This window comes from Falco cherrug, chromosome 8 (genome assembly GCF_023634085.1).
Source record: "Falco cherrug isolate bFalChe1 chromosome 8, bFalChe1.pri, whole genome shotgun sequence".
NCBI lineage: Eukaryota > Metazoa > Chordata > Aves > Falconiformes > Falconidae > Falco > Falco cherrug.
Window position 1 is genome coordinate 24,494,033 of NC_073704.1, and position 18,473 is coordinate 24,512,505.

The 18,473-nt window shown below is 36.5% G+C and overlaps 1 protein-coding gene across 7 annotated transcripts in view; it reads right to left on the reverse strand.

Moving 5' to 3' along the window:
- The window catches only part of SLC4A10 (solute carrier family 4 member 10), a 162,294-nt gene that overhangs the window by 61,299 nt on the left and 82,522 nt on the right, over positions 1-18,473 (reverse strand). For all 7 annotated transcript variants that reach the window (XR_008733516.1, XM_055718247.1, XM_055718249.1 and 4 more), the window contains 2 exons: positions 12,020-12,180; positions 1,157-1,345 (listed from right to left, as the gene is read on the reverse strand). Coding sequence is in view for 6 of the 7 variants with exons in the window: in XM_055718247.1 (XP_055574222.1) it covers positions 1,157-1,345; positions 12,020-12,180 (350 nt within the window). In the remaining variant the exon portion in view is untranslated. The remainder of the gene's footprint in view (positions 1-1,156; positions 1,346-12,019; positions 12,181-18,473) is intronic.

Consider the following 18,473-nt stretch of genomic DNA (forward strand, 5'->3'; position numbering starts at 1 on the left):
GCCCTATGCCTCACAGCACTGCACCCTGTACCTTCCCTGTCCTACAGCCGTTTCCTCGGTGTCCACTTCCCAGGGTGACAGGGGAGCTCAGTAGGGCCCTGAACCAGGGACAGCAGATGGGAGAGAGATTTCACGTAAGCTAAGGTGACTTCTGGAATAAGAGTCACTATAGTCCAATGGTGTTCACACAGAAATGTTGTGGGTATTGTGATGATAGTGGATACAGAGGCTCAGTAATTCTGCAATGTATAATTCTAGTGAATCAACTGTAAATATTTGTAAAATTTGGCTACATGTTTCATAACACAGGCCTGTGTTTATGTAAATAAGGAAGGGGCAATAAGAAATTATCTTTCATTATGATTAACCTATAACAACAGTACAGCTTAGAAAGACTTTCTGTAAAAGCAAGAAAGAAAAAAAGTTAAGCCAACCACTGCAAACATGCTCTCTCTTTTTCATGAACACAATTTTCCAAAAAGCGGTTTTCTGAAAGAACAAGGTACAGTTCTTGCAGCATCTCTCCAATAGTGTCATCTTGAAAATCTGTTTCTCATTTTCCAGCCCCTCAAACTCAACTACGAAATCTGAAGCACCAGTTGAACACTAGCTAATGCATGCACTGTCATAGACTTAGAAACTATTCCAACAATCCATTACATTTTAACTAAATGGGCCCTGGATAGTCAACTGAAGTCAGAAATAGTCTTATGATATTTCCGGCACTAATGGAGCGTGTCCACAGTGCAGAGTAACACTGTGCAAAAATGCACAAGTTCAGTATGAAGGATCACAGAGAGTGCCTGAAGCACCCCAAGTGTATTTGAGCTGTACTGCACCAGGGATAATGTGCCACGCCGCTTACCCAGGACAGAATGGCACACTAACACAGCTAGCCTGCTTCCAACATCTGAGCCAGTTCCTTTGAATACCCTGCATAGTCCTGAATTGTGCAGGATGCCTGAATTTCAAATTTAAACTGGTGTGTTATTGAATGCAGAAGAGGAAACACTCTCATGTAAAAGGTACCACTTTTACACAGTAGCTTTTTAGAGCAGCATCACATTCAGTTCAAGCTGTGGGTACAAAGAACATGCAATACTGAACAGGCAGATGTTACTGAAAGCTCAAAACGCAAAATAAAGCGATGCATTACCATTTTTATCCATGGAATGGGGCTCAGACTGCTTCTTTCCAATATCAGCAAAGGATCTTACAATTGGGATCCTGTTGCTCAGCTTCTTTTGGTTCTGATGGTGATGCTGTTTCAGCAATGCCTCATGCACTCTGTGACGAACATCCTCACTGAGCTGCCCAGAACCCACCTGTTGGTCCAGAATCATATCTGAAAATATAAACATAATAAAAGAGAGGAAAGAGGAAGTTTTTTTATTTTTTAAATTGCAATAATAAGAATTAGTTCCCTACAGGATTACAAATGAAAGTCATCAGTTTCTTTAACACTACAGAAACAAATGGTAAGTTTTTCAGTCTCAGGGGGGGGGAAAAATCAAAAAGGATGTTAATGTAAAAAAAGCCAACCCCTCAAAAGATACGCAGTTCCCAAATTAAGGTGACCTATGTAATTCTGAAGTCAGTCCCTATGCACTCCCCATACATAAAGCATTTAAACCCAGGATTACGATGTGTATAAAATGTCTTTTTTTTTTTTTCCCAAATAACTCCTACCCTATTTGCTACAAAGGACTGGCATGTTGTAAGGAAACAATTTTTTTACTCCCTATATACTTACCACAGGAGATCACAGTCTAGCTCTTTATTTTTTGTAACTATAATTACAATACTTTCAATACAATATAAAGAAATTTGAGATAATACAATACAGGAAAATTTGCCTCATTATTTGCAAATACTTAATAGGATCTCATTCTACTGCTGGATGTACATGTTCTTCAAGAGAATCATTACATGGAGGTGTGAGTGAAACTGATCCCCCTGCTAAGAAATTACAACCATTTTTTCAGTCCACTGGCAGAAAATATTCATATTCAAAACTATTTACAAATACATGCATTGTTTATTTCAAATGGGAAAGAACTGTTGACAATTTTGTGGGCTTTTTTAAATTATTATTTTGGGAAATCCTGCTAGCAACGGTAATAATGCTTAACAGAAAAAGGAAGGGGGAAAAAAGCATTGAAGTACACACTGTCCTTGTATATCTATTGGAAGAAACTGTACTGCACAAAAATAGTGAGTTAATAAGCTGAGTCAATAACTCCTTGTACTGAAAATTCAGACAGCTCATGATTCTGTGCTGGAGTCAGATTCCTATCTGCCAGCAAACTCAGTGGAAAGGCAAGCAGAGCAGAAAAAATACAAAGCAGCTGCATCATCAGTAAAGACATAATTTTTCAGGTCTTGATAATTGCCAAGAGCAAGAGAAAAGAAGAGACATAATAAAAGGCCTTAAATAATTATGTTGGTTAAAAGCAGAGTTTAATTGCTCACCGTCAGCTGTGCACTCTATATATCTTTAAAAAACACAACAGTTTTTCCGAAGTTCTCAATATCCACATAACAATCCAATGTATCATATACATAGTTGGTAACAACAAATGACCTGCACATTTCACTTGCTGTGAAGAGCCTAGCAACAAATCTAAATCCCTGTGATGACACACACACACAAAAAGACAAGGCTAGATACACAGGTAAATGCAGCTGCCAACAGATGCAAGCATGAAAGGTGTATCTGCATCTTGCAACGAATAGTGATGCAGAGGTTTTCAACGTTGCCTTTGACCCTCTCCAGCAACTACATTCTGCGCAGTGTTAACAACAGCGTTGACTGAACAGCTCGTACCAAAGAGTAATACTGCCTGCTGGTGTACCTAAATTAATAAAACTTGCCTTTGGGATGCTTCACCTGACTGTGAAGGGAACTTTTAACTCTAGGGTTAACTCAAACACCACCAGGTCAGTTATCTCTGCACTCCCAGTCTAGACAAACACAGTTTGTTTCTAGAGACTAATGGAAGAGATGGAAAGTTATAGCAGCAAGATGAGTGGCAGAAGGGCAAAAGAGGATGTAATACAAGTTCAAGAGAAAGTCTTCAGCAGATTTTTTTCAGAAGGTGCCAAGAATTTTCAATACATGAGGAAAAGAAAAGAAAGCTCCAGCTTCAAGAAAAATATTCATTTTCCTGTTCAACTCTACCGCCTTTTGAGGAACTGCCTCTACCTTGAGGATAAGACTATCTTCCTTTTAGATACCCTTAGCACATGAATTTGCATGTCACAGTTCCCAGAACAGGCCAGTACATTCTGTAACATGACTTGGGATCTTCAAAGAAATATATCTTAGGGCATATGTGCTAAAGCACAATTGAAATGATCCTCTCTCCCCTCCTTTTTAATTCTGCTAACCAAAAGACAAATTATAGTAGATGCAAAATCAAAGATTACCTTCTTTGAATTGCTCTAAGACAGAAATCAAAAGGAAGAGCTGAAAAAAAAGGACTCCTTTAGAACAGGCAAATTTAGGGTTGTGGTCATCACCTTGCTTTACAGATCTCTTGCTTTACAGAAACTCCACTTGTATGGTGTCATTCCTGGAATTACAGTATTTTCCATATTAAATATTAAAATATATTAACTGCTGAGGATGATACCAATATTTAAGATGATCCACTTGAGGAGAGAAAATGCCAGGAAAAAGAAAATTAGATCCTTATCCTCTTCCTTGCTAGACTTATTAACAGTCACACAATCCATAGAATTAGTGCCAGTGTGATGACTAACAATTTTTATTTCCTGCCAAACTGAGAAGAAAGTGGCTTACCTTGAGTTTTCTTTTTTTATAACAACTTCCCCTTTACTGGAGCACCTCTGCCACATGTAAAATGGGAAGATGCATTCACATTTGGAAAGAGTGAAGACGTGTTTTCTTGCCTTGATACTACCCTCCAGTAGTCATTCCTTCAATACAGACCCACTTGCAGTAGCATCTGTAAATACAGTCAAATTACTGCCAGATTGCTGTATTTTGACAGCTTTTTCAAGACCTGAACAGATTTGAATAGTAGTAAGAAAGACTGCCTCTATCAGCACCTATCATTATGGGATTCCACTGCTGTTTCTTCCCAAGTTTTTCAACATATCTTTTAAAAGCCCAGGTCTCTGGAATGTCAGTGATAACACTCTTGATTGCAAAGATAAGCTTGAGAGCAAGAGCAACATGGTTAAAGTCCAGAAGTAAATGGCAAACAGGAGCATTTTAAACATCTCATTTTCAAAACAGATTCTATTTTGTTAATCCTGTGAGAAGATCCTACATGCTTCCACCAGCTGAAGCTGCACATACTTTTCAAAGCCCTGTTTTTCACTTTTGTATCTACAGTGCACAGCCATTTCTCCAAACTCCATATGACAAAACAAAGTAAAGAATACAGACCTGAAACTTCACAGCACTATAACTTAGCTACACTCCTGTGTAACAGCAGAGATTCTTCAAGGTTTCTATGCTCAGCAGCAAAGGTTTGGGGGTGGGGTTTTTGTTTGTTTGCTCTAAAGAATTTTCCTCTTGAATGACCTTTCAAATTCTACAGACCCCCCTTCTAGATAAAGGCACAGTCTACCATTAAATTTTTCAAGGATGCTTCGCAACCTTACGAAGCTTGCAGCAAGATGCAATGTGTGGAAAATCCACCAGCATAGTGTTACTCATTCTATTAATTGCTCACACCATGTAATTTCTGCTGACATCAGAAGACTGAAGTAGGATGTTTCTTCAGTAAGGAGTCTTGATTGATACTGGAACCATGAAATCATTTTTTCAAGCTGTTAAAGGCAGACATTCTTCCTGCCCTGGTTGTTTAAAAAGATTCAAAGAAACCTGAGTTTCATATCGTATAAAGAATGTTTTCTCCATTCAGATTCAGTTACATCATTTACATAAAACGTAAAGAGACAACCAAGCATGGCCAGAGCTCATTGCCCATTGCTCCAGGTTCACAGTGTGCCCAACACCTCATATGCAAGACTACATGAAGCTCCCAGGTGAAACATAGAATAAATATACAGAACATACACTGCATTTGCACCAAAATACCTGTGAAATCTGAAAAGAAATTACTAACAGGTAAACAGGCTAAAGTGGGACTGACTTTTGCAGTGGTGAGTAAAGAAACAAGATCCAGAGGTTTTGGGCTTTTTGTGGTTGGGGGTAGGGGGTGGGTTTTCATTTGTTTTGTTTTTTTTAGCTGAGTCCCAAATGAAATACAAGGTTTGAATTGTTGGGCTCATATTTTCCTGATATAGGTTGGCACAGACAGCTTACAGCAGAACAAGCTGAACTCAGTATATACCAGCAAAGTTGCCGGTAGGTACACCTCTCAGTCTTTCCAATTTTATAACTGTGCAACTGCAGGACAAAATGAGAGATTAATGACAAAAAATAGAACACATGGGCTTTCGTGTGCGTCACGATTGCAGTGACAGCTGACTACAAAACCTAATTTAAAAGGTACGGTTTGTTTGGTTTGTGGATGTTTTCTTTCCCTTAAAGACAGGGCAGAAGTAAACACAAGCGATCCTAAAGCAGTGTTTTATGGAAGACATTCAGTTGAAATGCTGTCTTTTATCTTAACCTGTCTCTAATAGGAACTTGAATATATACTTCCCAAGTGAGTTAGGCACTAGGAGCAACAGAAAACTAACAAATTAGGATTCTTGAGCTGCATTTGTGAACCGAAACCCATTTACAGTGTTTACAATGGTGATTATAAACAAGCTATCTAAACCAGCAGATTTAGCCCGCTCATCCAAGGAGGCAGAGCATTCCATTGCACTGAGACAGATTCTATTTCCAGCTCTACCTGAAATTATTTTGTTCAACTTCTCAGATTAATTACCTGAAAAGGAAAGATGGAGAGTGAAAAATGTCTGCTTTTTAAAGTAACAGCATGCAATTTTACTGAAGAACAAGAGCAAGCATTTCACAAAACTGTAAATAGTAAAGACACAGGCTAAAATTCCCAGCTCACAGCTCAGAGAGCAAGTACAGTTTTAAGACCAAGCTACGCTAGCCTGCCACAGTGGATGCTACCAAAAGAAAAATGGGGACCTCATAAAAAAATACATTTTGCATCTCTAAACACAAGAAGAGCCATGAGTGACATTGGTTCTGTCTTTACACACAAAATGAAAGTGGAGATTGACTTGTGCAATCTAAAAAACTCCCAGGTTTGTAGTAAACATGGAAAAATACAAAACAAACAAAAAAATGCTGTGCTACTTAGAAGCTGGTATGAGATTTACAGTTTACCCACAAAGGAACAAAACCTGATAGAGATTTCTCTGTAGAAGTAATGACCGCATGGTAAGTTGTAAATAAAGCAAATGCACGCAAAAACCTGGGTGAGAAGGTGAAAGCTGAAAAAAAGACAGGTGTAGGGGTCAAACAGAGAAGCAGATTGCTCACAAGCATTCCCATGCTTTGTTACAGCGTTTGTAATAAATGTTAAATTTACCATAAACATAGCACAATGTGAGAGTCACAGCATCACAGTTGAAGCAAAAGGCTCCAGTGAAGTAAAATCTAAACTGAAGACAACTTAAATATATCATTACTATGGAGTAACATAGCTTAAAACAAACCAAGGCAAAACACTTGTTCAGAATGAAAGCTTAACATGATATTACCGAAATCAATAAAATTGCACACTTGGGATGTAATACCCTGAGTTGTTCAGCACAGAGTCCAGTGACCTCAATCACAAGATTAAGCTGTTACACAGATTGAAAATTCGATCGTGAGGAACATACGAAAGACTGCTTGGGAAAAAAAAAAATGTCAGATCGCTGGATTGGAAAGCATGGGAATATGTAAAATTTCATTTAAAAAATAAACCATTATTACATTTAAGCTATTTAAAATAAACGGGACTGTTTAATATTTCAAACATGGGCAAGTCGCCAAAGCACCACTGTGCAACACAGGCCACAGTTTGTATCTGACAAGGTTTGACATGTGTGCAGAGCACACTCTGCACAGCTATGAGAAAATGCGAGATCTGTGATTCATGTTGTAAAGAAAGTATTGCCATTAAAGGCTGGACTGAACAGTTTTTGAACCAAACAGCAGAAAATGGCATCATATGTTAAGTAGAAGAACCTTTTGAGTTCCTTCAGTCGTTACAATCAAAAAACCAGATGGTAATCTGAGAATCTACATGGTTTCAAAGGAACTAAATGAAAATATCAAAAGAGAATATTTTCCTCTGCCAACTTGAACAACACAGTGAAGCTGCTCTCTAATGGTGCAGCCAGATTCTGGCAAATACCTCCTCAAGAGGCAAGTTCCAAAATAAATTGTTTTGATTACATAGATTTTTCAGACTTCCTTTTAGCATATGTTCTATATAGAAGTGATCGATAAAATATTATTACATTAAACGTTCAAAGGAATTCCTTGTGCATGGACTGCTAACTTACTGATATAGGAACAACTGCAAAGATACATGAAAAAAGAATGTCACACAGTAAAAATAGTAATAACACCCCCTAAAATATGTTTAACAAAAAAATGCATTTTTAAACAGGATAAAGTTCAGCAGCCAAACTGAGCTCTTTTCAAGGGAAATGTAAAATCCATCTTACAGAATTTAAAAACAATTTGAGAAACTTCAGGAATAAACATGCTGTTTCTCTGCATGATGACAATGTTAGAAATTCATCTTGGAAGTCTCTATTACAGTAAGATATTGTCTGCAAATTCAGCATCATAGGTATGAATAAGCTCTTTATCAACAAAGAAAATTGGGTGCTTGTCCAAAGAAATTTACAGTCTTGCAGATCAAGTCACTTTTTAATAAGACAGCTGGAATCAAAAAGAATCTAATAAAGAATGGACATGCTGGAAGACAGGATGATTTAAAAATTCTCACCACATCTCTGGTGGCAAAGTATTTTTATGCAGAATTATCAGAGTTTCCAGGGATTAAATACAAAATGTTCTGAAAGCCATGCAAACAGTATAAAAGATGTTTTTCATCTGCAGGTTTTACCACAAGCCCAGTAAGGTCTTAAAACACTGACTTCAATAAAAGAAATTTTCAAGGGCTACGTGCTAAGAGTTTAATGCCTTAGTGAATAAGTGCTTATGGATTAAAAGCCTCGACTAAAACAAATCATAATTCTTTGTCTTGATTTAGCAACGAAGATTAAGTATACCTCTTTCAAGGAGACAAAGACTGGCACTGCATTTACAGAAATATCATTTGATATTGGAATATAGCCCAGATAGCAAAACATTACCAACAAATACACCACACGCATTTCTCCGTAACAAAGTGTTAATGCAAGTAGAAAGAAAGTACATGTGCACAATTTATTCGTTCTCAAAAGATATGATGCGTTATAGCAATGCAGTAAAATTTGATTGCATTAAAAAACATAACCCATAGCAATAAACTATGCATCAGAAGTACAAGGACCAAAGCTAATTTAGGAGTACCACTTAAGACCACAGGGTATCATCTATTTTTGCAAATTCTCCTACATGTGGTATACACAGTAGCATTGAAAAGAACAACCAAAAGTAACCATTGGATCACTGGACTAGTCAAGTATGAGAATGGCTAGCAAGAAACAGAAGAAGAGAGTTAAATGTTGAAAAAATTGAAGCCAACAGGTGAGAGCAACCATTTCCTTAAAATCTAAAGTGTCAGGACTGTCAGATACAACTGGAATACATACCAACTCCAAGGTGAAAACAATGTTTGCATTGTATAGCACAGTAAGTAGGACTGTAACTACTGACAGTGTATAGCAGCCAAGTAGAACAGACAAGAAAGGATTTCCTGAGAGATGCAAGTTCCGTCTAATCTTCAGGTCCAGCAGTTGTTTATAAGGAAAAAAAGAGAAGCCTGTCTTACTGGGAATTATCAAAATTCTAACATACCTAGCATACGTGTTGGTGGCATGCTTGTCACCACTATTATTGCTCCTTCCCCCTCCCAGCACTGCCTAATGTGTCCCACACTCTTTGTACATTTTTCTAAGTACTGGAGAGCAGAAATTACAGACGTAGTATTAGAGTAACAAATTCCAAAGGAATTCGATTGAGGAAGACAAACACAGCAGTACTACAACATAAATAATAATAAAGCAAATGGAATATCAACTTTATTTTGGGGGGCGGGCGGGTGTCTTCAAAGAAATCTGACACAAAACATGGGTAATTTACAGAATTACTCTCTTGCCAGAAGAACCTGCTGCAAAAGTTGTTTAAAAAAAACACCTACCTCATTGCTTATTGAATCTGCAGAGTGGGAAAAAAAAAAATCCTCTAACAGACAAAGCAAGACTCATGCAAACCTTACCATGTGTCAGATCACCTTCTCAGGCAGGGATACAAAATACAAATGAAATACACCCAAATCTTCCACAAAAGGTACTTTTTAAAGTGAAAATGGTACATGCCAATAATTCGTGAAAGTCATCCTAAAGCCACCTCTTAGAAAAAACAATTTTTCCTAATCGACAAATCAAGATAACCTGAAAGTAGGACTGATTCAAAATAGCATTACAGTAACTCATCAAATTCTCCACAGAAGAACAACTTACATCTGTGATGAGTTTCAAAACAAAATTAGTATTGTGTACAGTCAAATCTTTGGACACGTTACCTAAACAAACAACAACAACAAAAAAAGACTACAACTAACTAAGGATTAAGAGATTATAAACATAAATCCATTGTGGTTTCACTATATAATATCTTCCAAAAACAGGGGGAAAAAGCTGAAGTTATTTTTATTGCGTTAATCCTTACTTTTTTACCTACTTAAATAAAAACAATTCTGGAAGGGATCTCTTAGCTGACTATGGAAGAAGTTGAGTGATTTCTGGATTAAATATGTAAAGCTCAAGCTTTAAAATCCTAGTGTACTATTTAAGCAAAAAAGCAATAAAAGAACATCAAGCAGATGATCTAAGTACTCCTTGATTATTTTAAAACTAAATAAAAGCAGCATACTGATAAACAGTCTTGTTCTTTCAAATCAGCTGATTTTTATTCTTCATGTTTATCTTTTATCATTATCAAGACAAATTTTGAAGCTCTGATTCAGACCATGATTCATGAGATAATCAGATCTCAGCACAGAGAAACCCACACAAGTTTCTGCAGATTTTGATTAATAATATCTTGCGTCAATTTGACATACACAATTTGGGAAAGGTAAACGCAAAAAGCAGCTACCACTGCCTGAGCCGATCTTAATTCCACTGTTAACTGTAGCCCACTGAACAGTATCCCACTTACCTGACAAGGTAAATAATTAAAATAAATTTTATCTGGCCCTTACACAGGCTTGCATATCACCCATAAAGCAGTTTCCTTGACAATCTTGAGTGTTAGAAAAACTTCTTGCTCTGTCTTTAGTACCTTTACCTAAACAAAACTTCTCTATTAGTGTATTTTACATTTCCTGTTAACAAGCTACTTTGCATCTGTGACAAGGCAACAAAAAGGCCTCAACAACTACTCATGCACCATTTCTCTATGCATGTGCTATTTTCCCAAATTTACAGCTTCTGCATCGTGTTTGATCTTCAGGCAAAATTTGCAATATGGAGAATATCACAAAATCTAATACAATATTTGTATAAAATATCAAGTATATGATTTACAGAACGGCACCATTTTCAGTAATGTTGTGAAATAGTGAGGTAGAAGCAAAGTAAAACTTTTAAGCAGATGTAAGATATGCAAGGATATTAGTCCAATAACCACCATGAGCATGAGACTAGCTCTTACTAAGTGTAGATAAACAGAAAATTAGAGACCCCAGATTACAAAATAGTATAGCTCTTTTCTCTGTTTCCTCTCTGCTGGAAGGGACAGAGATTTTTAAACAACAGAAGTACACAGCACTAGAAACTCTCTAGGGCACATGAGTCCTTGGACAGGGTGTTATCATTGTAATGATGAGTTTTAAAGTCTAATGTAAATATAGTTATATTATGATACATACATCATCCCTGTCTGCATAGACCAGAAAAATTTACTTTATCTTCAGTTCTCATCTTCTAACAAATTTATTTACAAATAATCTAATTCAAATTAGCTGCCCTATTTGAGAAGGGAATAAGCATACTAGACTGTACTGTACGATTCTAGCATGACCATGTAACTTTTGTAGTTTTAGGACTCCTTGAGGCCGTGCATTACAGTTCTGTACTATAAAGCAGGTTGTTAGGGACTGTATTACAGTAACAACTGCACCAACAACAAAAAAAAAGAAAGTCCCCTGCAGTAAATAGTTATAGCCTTTATGGGAAACCAGGAATGCAGAAAATGGCATTCAGCCTCAATCTCACTTATATTTTTGGGAGACAAGACTCATCCATTATGTTCTCTCTTGCCTCCTGCTTCTGCTGTTCTCTAGAATTGCAACTGCCAGATACACCTTTACTAGAAAAAAATGCAACTATACTTTAGTTAAAATTAAATTACCTTTGAAGTTTTGAAAAATTTACCCTTAATATTATTGTTCCTGTTTTCATTCTTGACTCAGAGACATGTTTTTTAAACTGGTCTGTTTTCATGTTACATAATTATGATGAATACTTCCCTATAATTTAATGTATTTTTAAGCTAGATTGTCTGCAATTAGCATAGTCTGCAGTAGATTCAGTTTGTAGAAGTTCACACACACATCATTCACAATGTGAAGTGTCACAGCGGGAGCAGAGAACATGCCAGTTTTAATGAAATATTTCCAAACCATCCTCTCTGCTCCATTATTATTTTCTCTTTTACTTAAAAATCGATTCTGAAAATAGCAAAATCTATAAAATATATATATATATATATATTTATCAGTTGTGTCAAACATTAGATTCTTTTCTAATACATTAAGTAAAATAGTTCCTATAATTTTCTAAACTTAAGTGATTATTATGCAATAGCTTTCTTCTAAGCAAACTTGCAAGCACTTGATTTTTATGATTAATTTTCATAACTAATAAACGCAACATCAATACATACCTGCAATTTCTTCTATGGAGTTGGCTCTCATGTCCAAAAGAACTGTGCCATTCAGGATACAGCTTCTCAGCTCAAACAAGCTATGAAGTGACAGTGTGGCGACGTATGGTTTGCTCCATCTCTCTCCACCATCCTCTACATCTTCTTCAAACTTCAACCACCTATAAAAACAACTAATTTTATAACTCCATTGTGCATAAGAAACAAAAAATAAATTACCTTAATGGATATTGAAAGATCACTGTTAAACATGTCTTTGGATTTCACTTTAATCTTTCTTTGTAGGAAATATGAGAAACTTCCCTTGCCCACTTCTTCCCATATAATGCTGTATTATACTATTTTTTAACATTAATTCTGACCACAGAGTTGAAAAGAGAAACTTATTAAGTAATCATTGTACTTTACATAAACTCCGAGTAATCCTTTGGCATACAATGATATTTCAACAAATAGTTGTAGATATAGAACAAGTAGGATGGAAAGGATAGAAAAGAATTTATGGTAGAGAAAAAGAAAAGCTATATATAATAAGAACACAGGAGATAACTTTCTCTAGTTAGTAGTCACTTTGAACTAAACACAACAGGGAAGAGACATTTTTCATTTAAAGTAAATATACTGATATGTTCACACATGCAGAATCTGCATCCATTATCACCACCATAATATTTTCACAAAACACACTGTTACTAACTTTGCTAGTTTAAGTTTTTAGTTACTTAACTACACTAAGCTACTGAAAAAGGCAGTAAAACATTACACAAAATTTAGGCTATTTTTCATTTAAAAGTTCAGTCAATTAAAACGAAAAACCTCACAGATGCATACGTGCACACACAAGTAATGTGTAAAAACTTGTGAACAGTCTTTCAAGCCCCAACATACAGGCCTTAATCAAGTATCTCTCATTATTTTGAGTCTCATTTGCCTGTTCTCAGGTTCAGTGTATATCTGGAGAGACTTCAGTAAAGTTAAAGGAGACTTGAAACTGGCAGAGATGACCAAGTCTTTTGTTACTAGCCAACCGGATGAACTTTCTTGTGCAACTTTTTAATTGTTCACTGATAAAAATTACATTAAAAACAGTAAAATAATACTAAAAAACCAAAAAAAAAGTCTGGTGACATATGCAGAAGTGTTTTACATTAAAGTTATTAAGTCTTTCAAGCATACGCAGATGTTGCTGCATGAAGCCATGCATCCTGCCAGCTTGGCAAGGTTTGAACAGCTGCAGGCACACAACAAGCCTCCATCACTTGACTCAGCAGCATGCAGCTATATTGCATGGACCAGGCAGCAGAGAAGTCAAGCAGAGCCTCACACCTTGACAGCACCTTCACGCTTATTTCCAGACAGCATGGAAGCGTAGAGCCTTAAGATCTCTAAAGCCAAGCAATTTCCAGTTCTACCAAGCCTCGCAGCTCAGTAACACAGCAAACAGCTGTCCTCTTCTGCTCTTGGCCCACCTGCTTAGCTCTGCTCTTATTTGTAAAATATGCCTGTACACACATATTTTAGATACTTTCCTCCTTCCGGTCCCTGTGTACCAGATTCTTCCCCTTCTGATGCCACCCTGCAAGCAGCCACCACTTCAGTGACCCACTCATCACCATCATCTTTTCCTGATGCATTCCATTTCTTCTAACTGTACCACCTAATCACTCTCCCATTTTTCACATACACAATTTGCCCCCCCGATTCCTTAGCTCCTCCAAAGTCTACTGTCTCCTGTGCCTAGCCTTCTCCTCCTCTTTGCATTTAAACAATTCTCCCTCTGTTTCCTCTGTCCTGGTCCGTTTCCATATCTCATCTTTGCCCATGAGACCTCCTTCCTCTCCATCAGATTTCTGTTCTCTACTCCCTTCACTGGAAGTTCTCTTCCCAGCCCAGCCAGGCTATCTCCTGTACTTTTTCATTCTTCCAGAGAAGCAGCAAGAACATAGCACACAAAAATTTGCTTCCACATAGCTGAACCAGGAAAATGAATTTGAATAGGCAAATGAGTTTTCCCAAATATATTTTCAAAACAATATCCAAATGGACATCAAACACAAAATTAACATAACCTATGCCCACCAAATTCAAAGCTAACTCAGGAAAGTTATCAAGAAGCATGAAAAGGGAAAAAATGTGGAGCTTTTTTTTCATTTTACAGTTGCACTTGAACTCGAAGAGGCTGCTTCGAGCTTTAATGGCACTCACACTCATGTTTCCAAACTAAAAATATGCAAGACCTATTTGTGGCCATAACATCACAAACGTGGTGCATTAATTTTCCTGCTTAAACTATTACCTCCTAAGACTGCAACATACCTACATTTTTACCTTCTCATACCTCCATTTTTGTGCGTGTTTCTAATCTCTTTAGAAGCTTTACAAGATTGCAGGGTTTGTGCTTGGGTATTCCCAATTATTTCTGATGTACTATCATCTTGTTTTATGCTGATTCAAAAAGAGATTAAAAATCAAGCTACATATATCCTTAAACCAATGATCCAAGCATAGATTCTTACAGAATATCATCAGAAATCTCATACTGTCACTACATGCTGTTCGCATAAATACTCTTCAGCATCACTTATCTGATTATACTGCTGCAGTCTGTCCATGGCACTACCTACTTTGAATATACTGACCAGTTCTAAACAGATTTTAAATTTGTGATAGAAGACAACTATGGTCTTAGAAGTTTCATTAAGACAGGTGACTGGACAGAGGCAGGCACATAACCACAGTTCATAACTTATTAGGGACATGTGGACAAGAAAAGTCTAAATCATGGAAACAGCCTTAGAGTTTACGGTGTCAATCAAATATCAAAGCTCACACACAAAATAAAAATCCATAAGAAACTATTGCTACTGCTCAAATAATCATACCTGCCATTGTGATCATCTCCACCTGAGTTTCAATCAATTTGGATAGTATAATTCTGTGGGTTGCATCCAATTTCCTACTGTTACTAAAACGTATGTGTTTAAACACATTATCATATACTGTCACTTAATGAGCAAAGAGGCTGGTGCATAAACATAAACCATACCCAACTGAGAGAATTCTACATTTGGAATAAACTTCTATTTTTATTTTAATAGGCATTACATGAGTTTACTTATCAAGGGAGAATCATGTTTATCACCTCTTATGTTTTCAGAAATATTCCTCTGTTATGTCAAATAATCCTTATTTAACATATCAAATCAGAAACAGCAGCAGAAAACATAAAACAAACAAATTTCTACTCTTATACAGTTGTTTAATTCTAAGTGCTTAAGTGTTTTTAAAAATCCTAATACCATTTCAACAATGCTCTGAGTTCAGGTAGAAGATTCAGATTCAAGAATAGAAATGCCTTTGAAATCCAGATTCAAGCATGGACCCCAAGTTTGCCAATTTTTTACTCTCTTCAGTTGCTCAGAGAAAAAGACAAATGATAATGTATTTACTTGTGCAGTTTAACCCCTTAAACTGACACTGTTGGTAAGTAAAAGCCTTTCATAATTTCACACCAACCCCATTTGTATATCGAGCTCATGTATCACATGTATCCCATGTGCCTGGAATCTATTTGGAGCCATCTTAGTTGTGTCTGACCACACAGAGCAGCAGCTTCATTCATATGGTTTTCTTTTACTGGTAAAGACTAGCACAGGTGTATCAATCATACAGTTCAGTTCCTCTGATGGCATACTTGCTGGAACAAAATATGCCAACAGGTTTCAGCAAGGTGTTACTATAGGAAAAATACTACTCAGATGCGTGTGTGTGCATGTGTACAAGTCAGCTCCATCCATTTTTCAGGAGTCAATAAAAGTGTGCATGCCTCATTATAGACTCAGTACCACATTTTGGTGCACACTATGAAGCAGGTGATTTGAACAGTATTTATTTTATAGTCTGTTATATCTGCAGCAGAGAGCTGGGGTACGTGCTCACAACCTGCTCGAGAGTCAGTGTTATTAATGTAATCTTGCAATCAGTATGGATCTCCACATGAGCTTTTGCCTACCTACGCTGATTAGAAAATGAACCAAAGTAAACAAAGCATGTCAGAAAAAAAGAGGTGACAAACCTACATTTTTTGTGACCTAGTTTCTTTGGAAGAAAGCTTTGATCCAGGGGAGATGCATTTTCACTTCATATTCATATTTTTTCCCCAGTACATGCATTTTCTAGTCACTATTAACAGTTTACTTTCTAAACTATGAACAGAGTTTCAGAGTTTCTGTTCCAGAAACATAGTGATATTCTGCCAAAATTTTCATTTCATATTAGCAGATATATGAATCCCAACAGTTTGGGTAAAACTTGCTACAAATCAGGTACTACTTTCCAGCCATGACCACAAGAGGATATTAGGGTATATTTGAACATGAATTGCTTTCCTACTAGTTGCAGTTTGCAACTATACTGTTGTGTGCATAAAACAAACCCTGCCTCAGTGTGTTTCTCCACAGACTCAGTGGAAATATTTTTTCAAAATAGAAACTATACATCTTGCATTCTCTACACAATTGTATAGCTGAGCCACATACAAAATTATTATAAAACTGAATGTTGATTTTAAAAGGTACACGTTTCATCTGGCTTGAAATCAATTAATGGGGGAAAAATAATTATTTTTTTCATTATATAAACTACGTTTTTCCATTCTGCTCCCTAATTAATTCCATGGATGGGACAGCCTAAATCAGATCCTGGAATGGCATAGGCTGTAAACAGCAATGCACTTTCTTGCTCCTACTAATTAGTCTGCAGGAATGCTTTTGCTCATGAGAAATATTATGGGAACTGGAGAATGGCAAACCTTGAAGCCTCCTAACTGCTGGGAGGGAGGCAGACACCATCTAAAAAAAAAACACCTAGAAAAGGACTTACTCTTCCAAGCAAATGAAATAGGAATAGAGGAGATTTACCTAAAGGACACCAAGCTTTAGAAGCTTCAGTCACATCTTAATCCATGACTCCCTCTGATATTTTACTCTTTTGATCAACCAAGAACAAAATGTCTCAAATATATCTTGTACAAACTGTGTAAAACTTTTAAAAAAATTTAAGGCTGAACTGTGCATGCACTTTCAATCAAACTGAGAACACAAAGATTTACTGTATCAGAGTCAACCCAACCCTTTAGCACATGCAGAGCTTGGTGACATGAATACAGAACCACCTAGTGCCATCACTCTCTTTAAATGCAAATAATGACCGAGTAGTCCTCTTAATTGTTTGCATTTAAATTATTCTACGTGGAACTAGGTCCAAAGCCAGACAAGAACATTTACAAATACTTCCAGTGGCATTTTCCACACAGATGGAAAACATATAATGGAACAGCAACAAACTCAGGGTGTATCCTCTCCATATCATGCTTTTAATCAAATCAGTGTTTTTGAAGTCCTGAATCAACCACCAGTATTGAAAGTGATCTATCGTATCAGTTTGTAAGTATAATGAACTTGCATATTAAACACCATCCCATTTCTATTACTCTACTCAAAGTCACCTTGTTCTTTGGGTACGATATGCTTATCTATTTCTACAGTAACAATACCTCCTAATTTCTTGCCATCAGCAAGTTTCATTATTATAATAGTACTTTTCGTGATTCAATAATAAAGCTATTTACTAAGACTAATTCTTCAGAAGTTAGTTGTCACTACCTTTCACACTAACAGTTTAATCTTTCATCATGACCTGCTGTACCTCTTCAATTAGTTTCTTACCCACTAATACAATTTTTACACTACAGCAGAGTTTAGAGTAATAAATTCCCACTGTGATATAATATCAAATGCTTTACTAAAAAGAAAAAAAATTAGATCCACTGTTTTTTCTTTGTCAGAAAAACAGAAATTAATTACCTGATTAAATAGCATTATTAAGTTAGTCTGACATGATACACCACTGTATTGCATTTTATCCGATTTTCCACTTAGCTCCAAGTCTACACTCACTCTTCAAATATTGTTCTAAGCCTTCCATAGCTCTGAAATCTATCAGGCCTCTGTTTGTTCTGATCATTTTTATCCTTTCTAGAACAGTTTTGCTATGTCTGCTATAGTACAGCAACAACCCACCTGAGAGATTCACAGAAAGATGGGATTTACCACACACATGAAACACACGTTCTTTCAGCTTTCTAGGGCGGGAATTATTGCACTCTCTTATTTGCACAGATCAAGCACTTTGCCTATTGACTGCATTTTTTATTTGGTCATTTCACTGCCACCTCCTCCTTTTCTAACAGCCAGCCACCCCAAGTCAAATGCTGTCTGAAATTTTTGGATCCAAATTGAAAAATATCACTTCTCTTGACCAGCTCTTTCTGCATGACAGCCCTTCTTTCTTTGCTTTCATCTTAACTTCTAAAGCTAAAGGAATTTTTACTATTAGCTATTATATTTTATTCTTGTATTTTCTAAACTCAAAAAATTTCATTTTCTTTGCTGTT